This window comes from Mirounga angustirostris, unplaced genomic scaffold (assembly GCF_029215605.1).
Source record: "Mirounga angustirostris isolate CCGP_5_RB_7025 unplaced genomic scaffold, mMirAng1.0.hap1 SCAF_9, whole genome shotgun sequence".
NCBI classification, from domain to species: Eukaryota; Metazoa; Chordata; class Mammalia; order Carnivora; family Phocidae; genus Mirounga; species Mirounga angustirostris.
The window spans coordinates 27,603,936-27,621,832 of record NW_026991717.1 but is presented as its reverse complement, the minus strand read 5'-3'; the positions used below and the strand labels follow the sequence as shown (position 1 = coordinate 27,621,832).

The 17,897-nt window shown below is 37.4% G+C and overlaps 1 protein-coding gene across 3 annotated transcripts in view; it reads right to left on the bottom strand.

The window, feature by feature from the left end:
* Positions 1–17,897, bottom strand: part of GABRG3 (gamma-aminobutyric acid type A receptor subunit gamma3) — an 804,322-nt gene that overhangs the window by 87,614 nt on the left and 698,811 nt on the right. For all 3 annotated transcript variants that reach the window (XM_064598509.1, XM_064598512.1, XM_064598511.1), the window contains one exon: positions 10,356–10,493. In XM_064598509.1, coding sequence (XP_064454579.1) covers positions 10,356–10,493 — 138 coding nt within the window. The remainder of the gene's footprint in view (positions 1–10,355; positions 10,494–17,897) is intronic.

The following is a 17,897-nucleotide window of genomic DNA, read 5'->3' as shown; positions in this document are numbered from 1 at the left end:
TATGCGCTGAGAAACCCAAAAATTTATGATATTTGCTTTATTGTGGTGGTCTAGAACCAAACCAGCAATATCTATGAGGTATGTCTGTAGATATATTTCTTATTATAATTGGTAGACTTTATGTATTTAGATATAAAGTTTCTTTTTTTTGCTGTAGTGTTCCATGATTCATTGTTTGTGTATAACACCCAGTGCTCCATTCAGTATGCTCCCTCTTTAATACCCCTCACCAGGCTAACCCATCCCCCTACCCTCCTCCCCTCTAGAATGCTCAGTTTGTTTCTCAGAGTCCATAGTCTCTCATGGTTTGTCTCCCCCTCCGATCTCCCCCCCTTCATTTTTCCCTTCCTACTGTCTTCTTCTTCTTCTTTTTTTTTTTTTTTAACATATAATGTATTATTTGTTTCAGAAGTACAGGTCTGTGATTCATCAGTCTTACACAATTCACAGCACTCACCAGAGCACATACCCTCCCCAAAGTCTATCACCTAGCCACCCATCCCTCCCACCCCCCACCACTCCAGCAATCCTCAGTTTGTTTCCTGAGATTAAGAATTCCTTGTATAGGTGAGATCATATGATACATGTCTTTCTCTGATTGACTTATTTCGCTCAGCATAATACCCTCCAGTTTCATCCACATCATTGCAAATGGCAAGATATCATTCCTTTTGATGGTTGCATAATATTCCATTGCATATATATACCACATCTTCTTTATCCATTCTAGATATAAAGTTTCTGATTTTAATTTTGCAAGGTGGCATTTGGCTAATACAAAGGAAAATATTTTCTGCAACCATCCTCAGGAATAGCTGAAGAAGGCATAAACACTATACAAAGAATGTTCAAAAACATCAGTAACATAAGAAATACAGCACACTGTTGAGTCAGTCAGAAATCATAGTAGATTATTCTTCACTGGCTTTGCTGTCACAGGAATGCAATTTTTATCCACCAGCTATAATCTAGTCTGGTCCACCCAGTGCATGCCAACCTTCAGTATCATCAGAATCACTTGGGGGGGGGGGGCGGGGTATGAAATGTAGAGTCCTGGGATCCTTCCCAAAAGGTTCTGATCTAAAAGGTTTGGGGTGAGGCCCAGGAATCACAATTTCTGACCACCTACTAGGTGATGCAAAGGCTGCCCATTAACAGGTCATATACATGCTAGCAGTGCTGGCCCATGGCCTATTTTCTTCACAGTCAATGCAAACAGTCCACTGGGAGGGAACACTTATCCTTAAGGGAATCCAAGTATAAAGAATGTGTTTGGGACAAAGAGAAAATCTCATTTCCAAATACAATTGAAACACAAATCCTCATAGTATGTGATACTTTCTAGGTTACTGTTATGGGTTGAATTGTGTCCCCCAAAAGGTATTATACTCCTAACACACAGTACCTCAGAATGTGACCTTACTTGGAAATACAGTCATTGCAGATGTAGTTAGTTAAGATGAGGTCAAACTGGAGTAGGGTGGACTTCTGATCCAATATGACTGGTATTCTTATATGAAAGGGGAAATTTGAACACAGAGGCAGACATGCACAGAGTGAAGATGACATGAAGACACAGAGACAATGTCATTTACAAGCCGGGGGGAGGGGGGTTGGCTAGGACAGATCCTTTACAGTCCTCAGAAGGAACCCTGGTGACACCTTGAATTTGGACTTATCACCTCTAGAACTGTGAACAACCATTCCATGCTACTGTTACCACAGCCCCAGGAAACAAATACAGTCACTCATGCTCTGAAATGGTGTTTGCAAAATTTAGATAAGCATATTTATTATTTTATATCAAAGTCTGAGAGCAATATAAATAATATTTTTTATATTCTTGTTAACAGAGAAAAGTAGGACCAGTCAGATAAAAGTGGCTGTCCAGAGTCACACCTAAAGGATGTTGGGGTTAGTGAAGATTGTGCTTACATAGGTTCTGTGATGATGTGAGGCAATAATGAAGACAGTCCACCTCAAAGTACCTGGTGTTGGCAACACACCTAGAGACTGGACACCTGACCTTATGATTGAGAGGTTTTGCAATGTTTTTCTATTTCACAGATAAGTTCCATAGATTTATTTATACATATTTAAAAACATGGAATAATAATATCCATCCTCTTCAAACTTCACAATGATTCTGGGAACCAGTTAGATAGATAATGCTCCAAATGCCTTAATCTTCTTGGATAAAAGAGATGTGTAATTCTATATTATTGTCATCATTATTTTGAGATAGGAGATTGAAAACAAGAAATGACATTTGTATATAAAAAGACATTCATCTAACAGGGATCCACTAAAATGCCATCAGAGCACTGTGAGTGATCCTCCATGTTGCAAAATTCCAGACACACTTAGCCACACAACTGTGTTTCATGAATATTCATTAAACTGTCTTAATTGTTGACACTTAAACTCATGCTGGATTTGGCCAGAAAAACACATACAAAGCAGCACACTGTGGTGGGCAGGTACAGCATGTTTTCTCATCCTTGGGGGTTCTAGCTACCACACACCCATCTCACATTATCTTCAGTCCATAAAAATTTTGCATATGAGAAAAGTTTTTTATATATGAGAAAAGTTCCTTCCCATTTATCCCTGCTGCAGTTTCTTGCAAGCCTTAATTGTAAATAAAGGTTTAAATTTCTCTCCTCAAATTGGGTGTTAGAGTAATGAATAAATGAGTGGTTATAATATATCAATCAATCAATCTACCTATCTACCTATCTATCATCTATCTTTAAAAAAAATTATGAAGAAGCTGATCAGTGCAGCAAAGCTGGACACTTGTCATGATGCTGCTTTAGGACTTTGAGGGGCTCATAGTAACTCCTTTTCATATTCATTACGTTGGATATGAATCCCAATAACCTTGAGTTTCTACACAAAGAAGAATATGCCACCTGGGAATTCCCTCAGTAGGAAGTGGGGTATCAGGTCAGAACTCTCCCCGGACTGCAATGTATATTTGTAAGACCATTCTGGGGATCTTAGAAAGTTGATGTGAAACTAAGAATAGTGTGAGGAGACACTGAATAACATGAAACCCACCTGAATTATCAACATACTCTTAAAGAGTATAAAAACCTAATATTTTTGATCAGTAGATAAACTTCTACAGGAGCAGATTTTTTGTTTGGTTTTGCTTTTGTTTTCATACTTGGAGACACTACAACACAAGAATGTGATTGCCAAATTAAAAAAAAATACCTAAGAGAACTATTTTTTATCTTATTTTGTAAACACTCATTCTACTAATGAATTGATTTCCTGGTTCACATAATCTGGATTCTGCCAATAATCAGCAACAATCTCTGAGGATTGTATTGATGCTGTGATTAATGCTCATCAATGGCTAAAAGTGCAAGTAAGATTATCAATTAGTAAACATATGAATTGGAATATTTTTACATGTAAAGAGTGTTCTTGTAATAATGTAATTATACAAAAGATTGACTATGGTTACAAAACTTTTTAAAAGTGTGAACTCAGATTTATTCTAATTTTCTTATGGGCCACAGTATTGGTAAAAATAAATAATCTCACTTGAGGAAATTAGTATTCTCCATGATAAAAATTTAAATGAGAAATCTGCAAGCTTCTCTGTGGCAGAAAGCATTTCTTCTTTTCCTCTCTCAGAATACATGTGAGCGGCACATGTAAATATTCCATATTTGTCCAAGGAAAAAGCTCAATTATTGACTAGTATGTTGATTTTGTGAGGCTATCTTTTTTTTTTTTTTTTGCATTTTTCCCTCAGTGATGACATTTAGTACTCAACCTTTCCCTCAGTGATGACATTTAGTACTCAACCAAAAAAACAATATTATTATACACAAATGAAATACCCTATGTGATGTTTTGCCAACTAATAATGCTATCCAGGAAGTTGTTGGATATTCCATGAAAAAAAAAAAAAGTATTTTATGGTATAATGCATCTGAAAAGTGCAGGATTATACACAGACTAATTTATTTAAAACAATTCTTCTTTGTGTTTAGACATATTGGACATCTTCAGGAAGAGAATGCAATATGCAGTGTTTCCGTGTTTCCTAATTTATTGCTGCAGTTAGGAAACACTTTCACTAACACTGATGTTGGTATTTTGTACTATACTGGTGACCCATAGAAAATGGTGGGGAGAGGGGCGCCTGGGTGGCTCAGTAATTAAGCATCTGCCTTCGGCTCAGGTCATGATCTCAGGGTCTTGGGATTGGGCCCTGCATTGGGCTCCATACTCCGCGGGAAGCCTGCTTCTCCTTATCCCAGTCCCCCAGCTTGTGTTTCCTCTCTAGCTGTGTCTCTCTCTGTCAAATAAATAAATAAAACCTAAAAAAAAAAAAAAAAGGAAAATGGTGGGGAGATACTGAGACACCTGGCCACATGTGAAATGCCAGCAATAAGCTCTTCCTTCACCTCTGTGCTCCTGCAGCAATTGCTGGAACACATTTATTTATATTGACACATCTCTCACTAAATTCTAAATCCTTATGGTCATTGCTAGCCTGAAGACTCCTTAAGATCAAGCAGTGTCCAGCACATTTTAGTTTCTCCAGGAACCCTTTTGCAACTAAAAGAGTTAATAGATGATTGAATCTAAGAATAGTAGTTGAAAATACTTTTAAGGGCATAGCAAAATTTGTATAAAAATATTCAAGAAATCAGCTCATGAACATTTCCACCACTTCCTAAATATTTTAGAGTTTTCTATCACAATATTTTAACAGAAAAATCAATTTGCCTATATTTAACACCTCTTATGATTGTGTTAAATCATCCCATATCCATAAATTTTGTCTTGAGTTCTATGGCAGAGTAATTCGTATGGGCTTTGAAGTACTCCAGTTCCACCAATAACTTGCTTTAGGCACATTACTTTATCCTGATGAGTGTTGGGTTCCCTAACAGTAATAATGTGTGGGCATTGTGAAGTCTAAATGAGTTAATTCATACAAAACATTTAAAATAATAACTGGCATATTATATATTAGCTGGCATTATTACAGTCAAGGTCATCCAGCTCATTGTGCTGTATCTGAGATCGCCCAATTACCAAACTACTTTACAGATCTTTGGGGAAAATGTTTTACTCACAGTCTTACAGCCAGATGCCAGAATTAATATTGCACCAAGGAAAGATTTCAGGAATCTCTCTGAAAGTGCAGGTGAAATCCAACAGCTGTATTCCCTTCAGGCAAAGAACTTCACAGGCTGGGACAATCAGGGAGGGATCCAATCTCAGGCAGGCATTATTCCAGAAGCTACTTGATTTAGATCTGTTCTTATGGGTATCATCCTCTGGTTGTGACTAGTTATAGACACCTCTCCAGCATGATTCTACTACAGAAACATGGGCATCAACTTGTTCAGCCCCCATTTCACAGATAAGCCTACTAGATTTGGAGTCATATCTGCCATTGGGGACTCTTAATGAGAATTTTCCTCCAGAATATCTGAGTCAGCCTCACGATTCCCTCCAACACATGTCCAATCCTGTTTGACCAATGTGATCACATAGTGCCCCTATATGCCTTACTTCATTCCCCTTTGTTTTTAATGTATGTGTCTTATCTCATATATACATCACTTACTAGACTTGTTCATTTTACTGACAGAAAGTCTTTTAAATATAATACTTTTCCTTTGTATTGCCTCTTTCTGAGTCAACACTCATGATTTCTCGTCTAGACTCACAAATTCCTCCTAACTTATCTCCTTGACTCAAATATTTTCCTTTATACTTTATTTAGGAGAGTATCACTAGGAGCCAAGCATAGTCTACATGTTCCATATAATTAGTTAACAACATAGATAATAACCCCTTCATGTAACACAGCAAAATAAGATAAACATAATAAATACATAAATTATATGATAGATTATATCAATTAGTAAAGGCAGAGATTGCTCATAGGGTAGGATTCAATGAGAAGATGATTTTTGAGCACAGACTTACAAAACATAGGGAGTTAGTCATGCAGACACCCTAATGAAAGGTATCTAAGCATAGAACCATCAGTCAAAAGTCAAATGGTGAGAACACGCTTGATACAGTGGGAGCAGTCAGAAAGAGTGCTTGGGTGAGATGTGGGGGGCAGGCCATCAGGAGGTAGATCATGTAGGGTTTGGTAGGCCATCATAAAGACTGACATTTACTCTAAGCAAGAAGCGGAGTCATGCAACAGTTTTGAGCAGAGAAATGTTGACTTCAATAATGAAATATCACTTTGTTGTAGCCCTTAGGTAGGCAAGTCTAGAATCAAAGAGGTAAATAAGGGCGCCTGGGTAGCTCAGTTGGTTGAAGGACTGCCTTTGGCTCAGGTCATGATACTGGAGTCCTGGGATCGAGTCCCACATCAGGCTCCCTGCTCAGCAGGGAGTCTGCTTCTCCCTCTGACCCTCCCCCCTCTCATGTGCTCTCTCTCTCTCTCTCATTCTCTCTCTCAAATAAAAAAATAAAACCTTTAAAAAAAAGAGGTAAATAAGGGGCTAATGCTATAACTGAGGAAAGGGATGGATGATGACTCAAATCAGGATAGTAGCAATGGAATTGGCAGAAGCCATCATATTTAGAATGTTTTGATGATATAATCAAAAGCATTTGCTGATATTTTGGATTTAATGTATAAAAGAGGGAAGAGTTGATGATCCTGGAGTTTGGGCCTGAGAAAATGAAAGGATGGAGGGGCCACTATCTGGTAGGGAAAGACTACAGGTGGAATTGCCTGTGAGCATGAGTTTGGGACATGCTAAGTAGAAATAGTCTCCAAGACATCCCAGAGGAGATCATGAACAAGCGTTTGGGTCTATGAGGCTGGAATTTATGAGATGTTTGATCTAGGAGCTGGAGATATACATTTTGGAGTTATTACCACAGAAGCCTGGATGAGACTCACAAAGGAGTGAGTATAGATAGAAAACAGAGTTCTGGGGCACTCACAAATGAATAGAAGGTGGAGAAGATGGAGGTCCAACAAAAAATGCAGAAGAAACATCAGGAGGAGGAGGACCAAGTGAGGAGTATCCTGAGAGCCAAAGGAAGAGGAGTCATGGTGAAAGAAGGTTTAGCATTGTAGAGTCACTGGTGACCTTCCTAAGAACAGTGCTGGTGGAGGAGTGAAAAGGGAAGCCTGGCTGGGGTGGGCTCAAGAGAATGGCATGGAGGTACTGGGTCAGTGAGATCCAATGACTCTTTAGAAGAGTTTGCTGTGAAGGGCACAAATAAGGAATTTTATTATGGAGGAAAGAGGATTGGAATAACATTGTGTTGGGCACCTTCTGTTGCCCCTCCATACCTACTTTCTACTCTTTTTTACCTGCTTTATGCCTAGGAAGCTTCTGCTTGGGGCACACCATATAAGTTCCCTGAGCCTCGGCTTCTGGCCACTGGGGAGAAGGAACAGATAATGTGAGGTAAAGAGGTTAAGCCATGTATCCTTAGGCTTCTTTCCTGCCTCCGTGCTGCAGGTTGGCTGGATTCTCTGCTGAAAGTGACACCAGCTGTCACGCAGCCCTCTCACTTCTACTATTTCTCCAGATTCCAGTAACCATTCCCACTTCTTGCCTCTTTTTTTAAAATTTTTAAAAAATTTATTCATGAGAGACAGAGAGAGACAGAGAGGCAGAGGGAGAAGCAGACTCCCCGCTGAGCAGGGATCCTGATGTAGGACTCAATCCTAGGACCCTGGGATCATGACCTGAGCCGAAGGCAGACGCTTAACCATCTGAGCCACCCAGGCACCCCCCCACTTCTTGCCTCTTTAGCTAAGTGGTAAAAGCTTCCCAATACCACTAGTTTGAGATTACTGCAATATGTCTATATTAGTTTCCTATTGCTATTGTAACAAATGATCACAAACAGTGGCTTGAAACATAAAACTTTGTTATGTTACAGTTCTTCAGGTTAGAAGTCTGACACATATCTTGTTTGGCTAAAATTAAGGTATCAGTAGGGCCATAGTCCCTTCTAGAGGTTCTAGAATTAATTTCCTTGCTCTTTCCAGCTTCTACAACTACCCACTTGCCTAGGCTTGGTGGCCCCTTCCTCCATCTTCAAATCCAGCAAAGTTGCACTTCTCTTTGAGTTTCTTCCACAGTCACATTTCCTTCTGACTCTCTTCTTCTCCTTCCCTCTTCCACACTGAACCCACCTCAATAATCCAGAATAACCTCTCCATCTGAAAGTCAGCTGACTACCAACCTTAATTCCATCTGCTACCTTAACTCTCCTTTATCATGTAACACGATGTACTCACAGGTTCTGGGAATTAGAAAATGGAAATCTTTGGGAGCCATTTTTCCGCCTACCACAATGCCTTATTGCAGTAAGTCCTAAGCCATGCCAGCAAGATTGTACATAGTTTCTTCCCTTCATTAACTTCTTCTAATAACCCAGTTTGTGTGGGTCACTTATTGCATGCTGGAGACCTAACTGAAACAACTAAAAAAAAATATGTTAGTGAAATAAAAGCCTATTTTTAAGTAGATGATAGTAACAACTTTACTCTCTACTGGAGTAGAGAGTAAAAAAAAAATGGTGTGAGTAAGAGGGAGATGTGCTGGAGCAATCTCTTGTGTAGGGGAAAGAACAGGATCTGGTGTACATGTGGATAAGCAATGGGAGCTCATCTGCAACACTATGAGGGAGTAGTTGCAATAGGTGGGCAAAGATGTTGGACATTGTCTAATTTCCTCAAGATTCTAGGAACAGTGAGGAACAAGATCACTGGTGGAAAATAAAGAAGGTGTTGCTGTCAGAAGTTGGGACCAAGAACAAAATAGGAACCCCATCTAGGAAAGTGAAAGAATAAACAGACTAGAGTTTGCATTTTAATGGAGGTGATATTATTCCTATGGGAGTGAAAATTCTTTTTTGGGGGGAGAGGTGATAAATCATTGATATTGCTATGTGTAGCCCTCCAAAAGGCCATAATATATGAAAAGATATACAAGCATATTTGTAGTATCAATATTTATAAGGGAGGCAATTAAAAATACCTAAAAAGACTCCTTAGGAGAGGTGATAATGAATAAAAGATTGAGAAACACTGAACCAGCACATACTATGATACTATAACCTTAAAACTCTCTTGAAATTCATGGACAACAACTTCAAAAGACAGCAGTTATGGAAATAATGCGCTTTATTTATTATTATTCCCTCCTCCCCCCCATAATGCTGCTTGGTTGTGGTATGGAGTGAGTGGAGTTCTGGATTTCACTATGGTTGGAGTTCTGGATTTCACTATGGTTGGGTGTGTGCAAGAAAAGAGGAAAGGGAACTGAGGGAGTGTGCAAAACAGTGACTGTAAAGATTTCTCCAGGGTTTTCCACTGGGGAAATAAGATAAAAAGCATTCTGGGCTGCTAAAGACAGACATGGAAGGGTGCTGACCACCTTGGGCCCATAAGAAGTTTAGAAATGAAGAGTGAAAATCCATACATCTCACTCCCATCTTCAAAGAGCTTCTGATTAGCTAGAAGCAAGTGAGTTTAATTATTTTAATATAGATTAATTTCTTTAGAATATATTTTTTGCTTATTTTCTAAAGGAGAGGGAACATCTCTTTTTATCTAATTACATACTTTATACTATGCATATAATGGTCACTTAATAAAATCAAATTGGTGGTTAATTATTGTGTTCAATATGTTGGAAAAGAAATATAAAGCTCAAAATAAGGTTTAGAGTAAAGGAAAGGAAGAAGCTAGAAATTAAAACTCAAAGGACATTTCACAGCAGCTTCTTTTATGTGTAGATTCTCAATAATATTTTATTCTTAATATGTATGTGGAAAGCTGTAGAACTCTCATCATTAGTAAAATCAGTTTATGTAAATATGGTCAATAGTGGGAATCCTAGTTAAGTTTGTAGACATGTTGCAAACAATATTGATTAAAAAATATGAGACAATTCTCACAATCCTTTTTCCATCCCAATAAAACATTAAAAAATATTTTCACTGGGGCACTTGGGTGGCTCAGTTGGTTAAACTACTGCCTTTGGCTCAGGTCATGATCCTGGAGTCCTGGGATCGAGTCCCGCATCAGGCTCCCTGCTCAGCAGGGAGTCTGCTTCTCCCTCTGACCCTCCCCCATCTCATGCTCTCTCTCTCTCATTCTCTTTCTCAAATACATAAATAAAATCTTAAAAAAAATATTTTCACTATTGAATCAGTTGTTTTGTCTCAATTATCACTGAGGTATATAATTGCCTTAATATAATTAGTTAAAATATACACATGATGTAATTCTACATTAAAGGCATGATTATGCCTCAGGCATCAGAGGAAAAAAGTCAGATTTTTTTTTGATAGTTATGCTTCCTTAAATTAATTCCTACCTGCAGATGTTGTTACAATTTCTGTCGTGTTTCTGAGGCCCATAAAGTCAAACTGATAAAGCCTCCAGGATTTCTGATCAGCTGCCTCAACTGAATTTTTTCTCCATCTGTAAATCATCTCTTCTTTGGGGTAGCCATCTGAAAATACAGAATAAATATTAACACTTGAAGACATAGGTTTATAAAATATAAAAGTCAAAATTATCATTCTGATCATTTAACAGAAGTTAAAATTTTAGGCCATATTTGTTCTTGTTCTCAAAAATTTCCTCAAAGACCCTAAAACTCAAAAATTAATGGGTAAAGGCCACTCAACCCAGAGTTCTTGCTGCAGATCTTCATCAGCAAGATGTTCCCAGCCACAAGTCTCATCATTGTGTGGACACAGCATATAAGGGGGCTACTGTCTTTATTTCTTTAACCTTGGAGAGCCACTTTTAGTCACCATAGGCTGTGGTCAACTTTCAAAGTGTGGAGATGCTGCTCAGAACTTGTTTCCAGACTCTGAGATCTAACTACCTAGCCTACTCCCATCACACCTTCACCCTTCCCCGGAACTTAATCCTTTCACATCTCAGGAAAGACAAATTTAATAAGGCAATCACTCCAAATAAGTCAATCAGAGAAAGACATGTATCATATGACCTCACTGATATGAGGAATTCTTAATCTCAGGAAACAAACTGAGGGTTGCTGCAGTGGTGGGGGGTGGGAGGCACAGGGTGGCTGGGTGATAGATATTGGGGAGGGTATGTGCTATGGTGAGCACTGTGAATTGTGTAAGACTGTTGAATCACAGACCTGTACCTCCAAAACAAATAATAAATTATATGTTAAAAAAAAGAAGATAGCAGGAAGAGAAGAATGAAGGGGGGGAATCGGAGGGGGAGACAAACCATGAGAGATGATGGACTCTGAAAAACAAACTGAGGGTTCTAGAGGGGAGGGGGGGGTTGGAGGATGGGTTAGCCTGGTGATGGGTATTAAAGAGGGCACATTCTGCATGGAGAACTGGGTGTTATGCACAAACAAAGAATCATGGAATACTACATCTAAAACTAATGATGTAATGTATGGTGATTAACATAACAATAAAAAATTTTAAAAAAAGAGGGCACGTTCTGCATGGGCACTGGGTGTTATGCACAAACAATGAATCATGGAACACTATATCAAAAACTAATGATGTAATGTATGGTGATTAACATAACAATTAAAATTAAAATTAAAAAAAAATAAGGCAATCACTCCAGGATTCCAGAGGTCAACTGACTCTCAGTCCTGCTCTGACATCAGTCTCCAGTTCTGATCAGTGAACTTTGACCATTATTAGACACCAGTGCTTATCTTATTCATTCATTACTCCAGGAAGCAAGATGCTGGTGTGTTTCTGCTGCCTTAAGCCTAGTGTGGTAACCTGCCCAGAGCCAGGTGTCATGGACAGGTGTTATTACTAGGGCCGCTTGGGCTCCCTGACCCAAGCCAGAGATTGTCCCTGTGACTGCTTCTCAACTCCTGGATCTCCACTTCTGAATACCACTTGGGCAATGCTTGTTTTCTAGAGTACCTGTCTCCAGGCTCTATGGCAAGGTCTGCTCCCTGGGGCATGCCTCACCTAAGAGCAGGTCTAGAGCCCATGTTGTCACTCAACACATGACTGCATTGGTATTATTAGCCCTTCACTGATTAATATAGACACTGATGGCAAGACTGTGGTAGGAGGAAATATATGCACTACCATCCTGAATATGAAAAACACCTTACTGATACACACATACAAGCATATTAATAAAGTGGTTGGAAATTTCTAATTAGACATTGCAAAGATCAGTTTGTAAAACTCTTAAAGATAATATGCCTTCCTGGTATTTTCCCTTTCTTCCCATCAGTGCTAGCTTGGCTCCCTCATTCAAAGACTAAAATAAAACACAGGTATGCCCCCTGCTTTCTGATTGTGTATTGTTCTGTGAAATTATTGTCACCATTGCTGGGATACTTGCTCTCTTTTAACTTGACAGTGTTCATATCAAGGCACTAAGACTCAGCCCCAGACATTTCTATGAAGTAACCAGACATTTTACTTGGTCATAAGCCACTGTCCTGCTTGCTTTATCTTCCTATTAGACTATCATAATCAGAAAAAGTACTTTATGCTATAATTCTTTCTTTTAATTTGTTTTGTTAAACAGCTTTATTGAGGTGCAATTCACATACATAACACATGCACAGTTCAGTGGTTTTTAGTATATTCTCGGAGTGGTGCAACTATTATCACAATGTAATTTTAGAATTAGATTTTAGAATATTTTCATCACCCCAAAATGAAACTGCAGACCCAGTAGCAGTCACTCCCCATTCCCCTTCCTTGCACACATTGCACACATCACCTGTCTCATCCAGTTCTTGGCATCCCTTAATATATTTTCTGTCTATAGATTTCCCTGTTCTGGACATTTCATATAAATGGGATCACACAACATGTTATCTTTTGAACTGATGTCCTTCACTTAGTGTAATGTATTCAACATTCACTCATATTGTAGCCCTTGTTAGTATTTCATCCTTATTTATTACCCAATAATAAAATTGGAATAATAATTCACTACATGAATATACCATATTTTGCTTATGCATTTGTCAGTTGATAGGCAGTTTGAGTCCACTTCTATGTTTTCTATGAATAATGCTGTTATGAACTTTAGCGTTTTCTTTTTTAAATAAACAAGGAATTTGCATATCTTTATGATGAGAGGTAGTTTTGCAACTTGGAGCAAGGCCCCCACTGAATTAGGCTATTACCTTCCCACAGAAACTAGGAGATTGGGATATTATCTTTCTTGATTATATTTTAAAGAAATGGTTCCCAGACCTTAAGAAAGCCTTTAAAAAGATTTACATCTTGTTCAAAACAGAGTTCCCTTCCCTTAACCCAGACTTGTTTCTCCTCCATTTCTCTACCTAAGCAAATAGCAGTACCCACCTAATTGCTTAAGAGTTAAGAACACTTGAGATTTTGTGCTGACATAGTTTTCAATTTGCTTGGGTATGTAAATAGGAGTGAAATTGTTGAGGAATAAGGTAACTCTATATTTAACATTTTTCAGAAACTGCTGGACTGTTTTTCAAGGCTATACCTTAAAATCCTACCAGCAATGTATAAGGGTTCCAATTTCTCCATATTCTTTCCAACATTTGCTAATATCTGTCTTTCTAATTGTAATAGTCATAGTGGGTGTCAAGTGGTACCTTGCTGTTTAATTTGTGTTTCCCTAATGATTGATGATATAGAGCATCTTTTCATGGATTTATTGGCCAATATATGTCTTCTTTGGTGGGATATCCAGATTTTTTGCTCATTTTTTAATTGTGTTATTTGTTTTCATATTCTTGAGTCTTAAAAGAGTTATCTGTATATTTTGGGTGTTTTATCAGGCATATGTTTTACAAATATTTTCTGCCATTCTATGGCTTATCTTTTGATTTTCCTGCATTTTGAAGAGTTTTGCTAGTTATAGAATTATTGGTTGACAGTCTTTTTCCTTCAACATTTTGAAGCTGTTATCTGTCTTCTAACCTCCATGGTTTCTGATGAGAAATCATCAAGTTGACTCTGCTGTGGATAGGTGTGGATCTCTGAGTTCATTGGAGTTTGTTGAACTTCTTCTGGTTGTTATTTTTTCCAATAATTTTGGCCTTATTTCTCTGCTCTTCTCCTCTGGGACTTCCATTAAATGTGTATTGGTAATTTTCACGATGTGCCACAGGTGTATGAATTTCCTCACATTTTTCTCCATTCAGTCTTCATTTTGTTTCTCTTACTGGATAATCTTTACTGGTCTATCTTCAAGTCTGCTGATATTTTTTTCTGTCTCCTCAAATCTGTTGTTTGTAGCTGGCTAGTGACTTTTTAATTTCAGTCATTGTACTTTTCAACTCCAGAATTGCAATTATTTCTGTCTTTTTACAGATATTCTCTATTTAATGACACCTAGTTGTCAGACTTTCCTTGCCTTTAATTCATTGGACATTGGTTTATTTTAGTTCTTTGAATGTATGCAGAATAGCAGACTTAAATTCTGTCTAGTATATCCAACATCTGGGATTTTTCAAGGGTTATTCTATTATTTCAAGGATTATTTCCATTGACAGTTTTTATTACTCTGTATGTGATGTTTCCTGTTTCTTTGCAGGTTTTGTAATTTTTCATTGGAAACCAGACATTTTAGATAATGTCTTGTGACAACTCCAGTATCAGAATACTCTCTCCACTCGAGGTGGTGGTTGTTCCTGGATTTTTGGTTTTGTTCTTGTTTTTCTTCTTGTTGTTTATTTCTTTAATGACTCTTCCAGGTTAATTTGTAAATCTGTATTCCCCACAGTGTGTAGCCACTGAATTCCCTGCTAGCTTTTTGTTGTTGTTGATTTTATGTTGTTTTCAAGCCTGGTCTCCTAGGGTTCACCTTTGGTTCATTATAATTTTGTGGTCAGCCAATGATCAGTCAGAATGTTTCCTTAAATGCCTTGCCTACCTCTGCCAAGGAGATCTGTGTGTGAAAGCACGTCTTCAAACTTTAAACAGTTTACGCATCAGCCTTAGCTTTAATTTTCTGCTTGCACAATTCCTCAAAGCCAGAGGTGAGTAATGGGCTTTCTCCTTTCTTAGGTCTTTCCTGGGCATGCACACAGCCCTGCACATGTGCACAACATTCTTATAGATCTCTAAGAATTTGCTGGAGCTTTTCAAAGTTCTCTGTATCTAGGTCTTGCTTTAATTTTTTTGGGTGGGGGTGGTTTTTTCTTTGCACTAATTGATATCACAAACTTAGGCAGATGTAACATTGTCAGACGATTTCCATTTTTTTCTATGATGCCCTGGTGATATGGCTTCTTAAATTTATTTTTTTAGCTGAGCTGAGCTCTGAGTCAAATCAAATGTCCACAACACTTTGGGAATGAAAATTTTCAAATACTGCTAGTTTTGACATAATATTGATGATGCTCTTGGTATAAAGTTCTTACCTCTCCATTCATTGTGAGCCTGCACATCTTGCACAACTACCATACTACTGAGCTGGCAGGGAGGCAGAAAGAGAATAGTCCCAAGCTGACATGTACAGGTGCTGTTGTCTTTTTGAGATTCAGAAGTTTCTCTTTGATAGACAATTTTCATTTTTTTCTGTGACTTTGGTTAATTTATGGTGTTCTAAAATGGTTGGTTTTAGTTACTTTGCCAGTTTCACTGCTTCTGTGGGAAAGTGGTCACTGAGATCCTTACTCCACCACTCCAAAGTTGATCTCCCTATGCCATAATTCTAATAACAACAATAATAACAGCAACAAACGATGGCTTCTATTTTTTGCACACCAGTAGGCTCAATAGGACTTTTACCTACATTTTCCATTTAATCTTATCCTGTTTTGGACTGATCTGAGCATTGTAATGTTAAATAACTTGCCCATCTTTGAAAAAGCTGCAGAACAAACCCAGAGCCTTCTCTCAACTCCATTCTATTTGATTTCTCCTTTTACAAAACTTCCATTTTTATTTCTAATTCACAAGGCCTCCCATTGTATCCTCCCTTCCACAAATAAATCAATACTAATGTGTTGATAAATTTATATGTAACACTTTCAATAAAACATATTTACATTTAAATTAACCATAGTCTCCCAAAGATGCATGTAATAACTTGATATAATGATGATAGTTGGGATTTCAGAGAGAAGGTAAAGTGGGAGGAAAATTTCAGTATCTTAAGTAGCCACTGAATTTTCTTTTATGCCTCCTCTTCCTACATATCATCATCATCAATATCCTCACAACCATGGTCATGGTCATCATCATTATCACAGTGATCATTCACTTCCCCAACACCACCTCCACCACCATCATCATATTGCTGTCACATATAACTGTAATTATGTGCCAAACAATGTTCTAAGCGTTAAGGGGCCCTTACTTGCAGGAACCCTCCCAAAGTCCTAGGCAGGGCATAGAAACTTTTGTCTTGGGATAATTTTGAATCATTTAGAGAAGGCCTCCCATTCCCATTTGTTTTCTCTCTCTTGGTATTTTTCTTGTATGTCTGACATACTGAACTTCAACAATTTTGTATTAGTAAATTCATCAATCATTTCTATATATATCTTTGTATTGATGTTTAAGTAATCCTTCCTTAAAATATATTCAGATAAGTATTTCCAAAATTTAATTATAATTATTTTATAGTTTTATTATTAATTTTATTTATTAGTTATTCTGAACTTATTTTGACCAAGTTCCTTCTACTTGGATGTCAGTTCTGTGTATGTGTACATTTGTGTACATGCATGTGTGTGTGTGCAATTTGTGTGTATATATGATATTTACTAATACTACTTGATGGCAATTTTTTAAAAAGAAACATGCCCTGTGGTTATGAAAATAAAGTTTTCATATCAACAAAGTTAATTCCTAATCTTGTCCATTAAACTGTCCAGCTGGCCTCATGTTATAAAGATTTTACTGAAGCTTACATTAAGAGTCATGACCATGGCAGATATGCTTGCTCTCCAGGTTCAGTCCCTGGCTGCCATGATGGGAAAGACTCTCTTCAGGCCCTCTGTGTATATCCTATAAACAAAGTATTTTCTTTCCTTCTTTCTTTCTTTCTTTCTTTCTTTCTTTCTTTCTTTCTTTCTTTCTTTCTTTCTTTCTTTTCTTTTCTTTTCCTTTCTTCTTTCTTTCTTTCTTTCTTTCTCTCCTTTCATTCTTTCTTTTTAAGATTTATTTAATTGTTTGAGAGAGAGAGAGAAAGTGCAGAATGGAGGGGCAGAGGGAGAGAGAGAATCTCAAGCAGAGTCCGCACTGAGTGAAGAGCCTGAGGTGGGCCTGGATCTCACCACCTGGAGATCGTGACCTGAGCTGAATTCAAGAATCAGACACTTAACTGATTGAACCATCCAGGAGCCCCAAATAAAGTATTTTCTAATTTTTGAAGCTAGAAAACAATATTAAGAAAAATCTAAGACAAAGATTTTAATCTTTACAGGCTTTCTCTATTAACTGTTGCTTTGTTGTTTCATTAAAACAAAGATTTTTTTTTTAACCATAAGTTCTTTCACATACATCATGAGATCTAGCCTAATACTTAAATTATCAGTTCAGGTATAATATTTTCTACAGTATCTTACAGAAATCAAAATCCTTGCCATAACCATATATTCCTTGGGAAACCAAATCTGATCAATCTAATTTATTTCTCACTTGACCTATTTGATCTGCTCATTGTGAAAACATGAAAATTATTTCTTTTTCCCCACTTCACAGTGAAATATATAAAATTAAGCTTTTGATTAAACAAACTGACCAATCAGTTTATTATATTGAATAGTTAACATATAAAATAAAAATATCAATGATTCTTGTACCAGACATTCATAACTTCAGTGGCTGGTCAAGTTTGTCATGAAGGTTATAGTTACTTCTAACACATATTTAACAAACAACAATATTTCACAATTAGATAGCATTTTACTTGTAAAAGATTTTACTCTACTAGT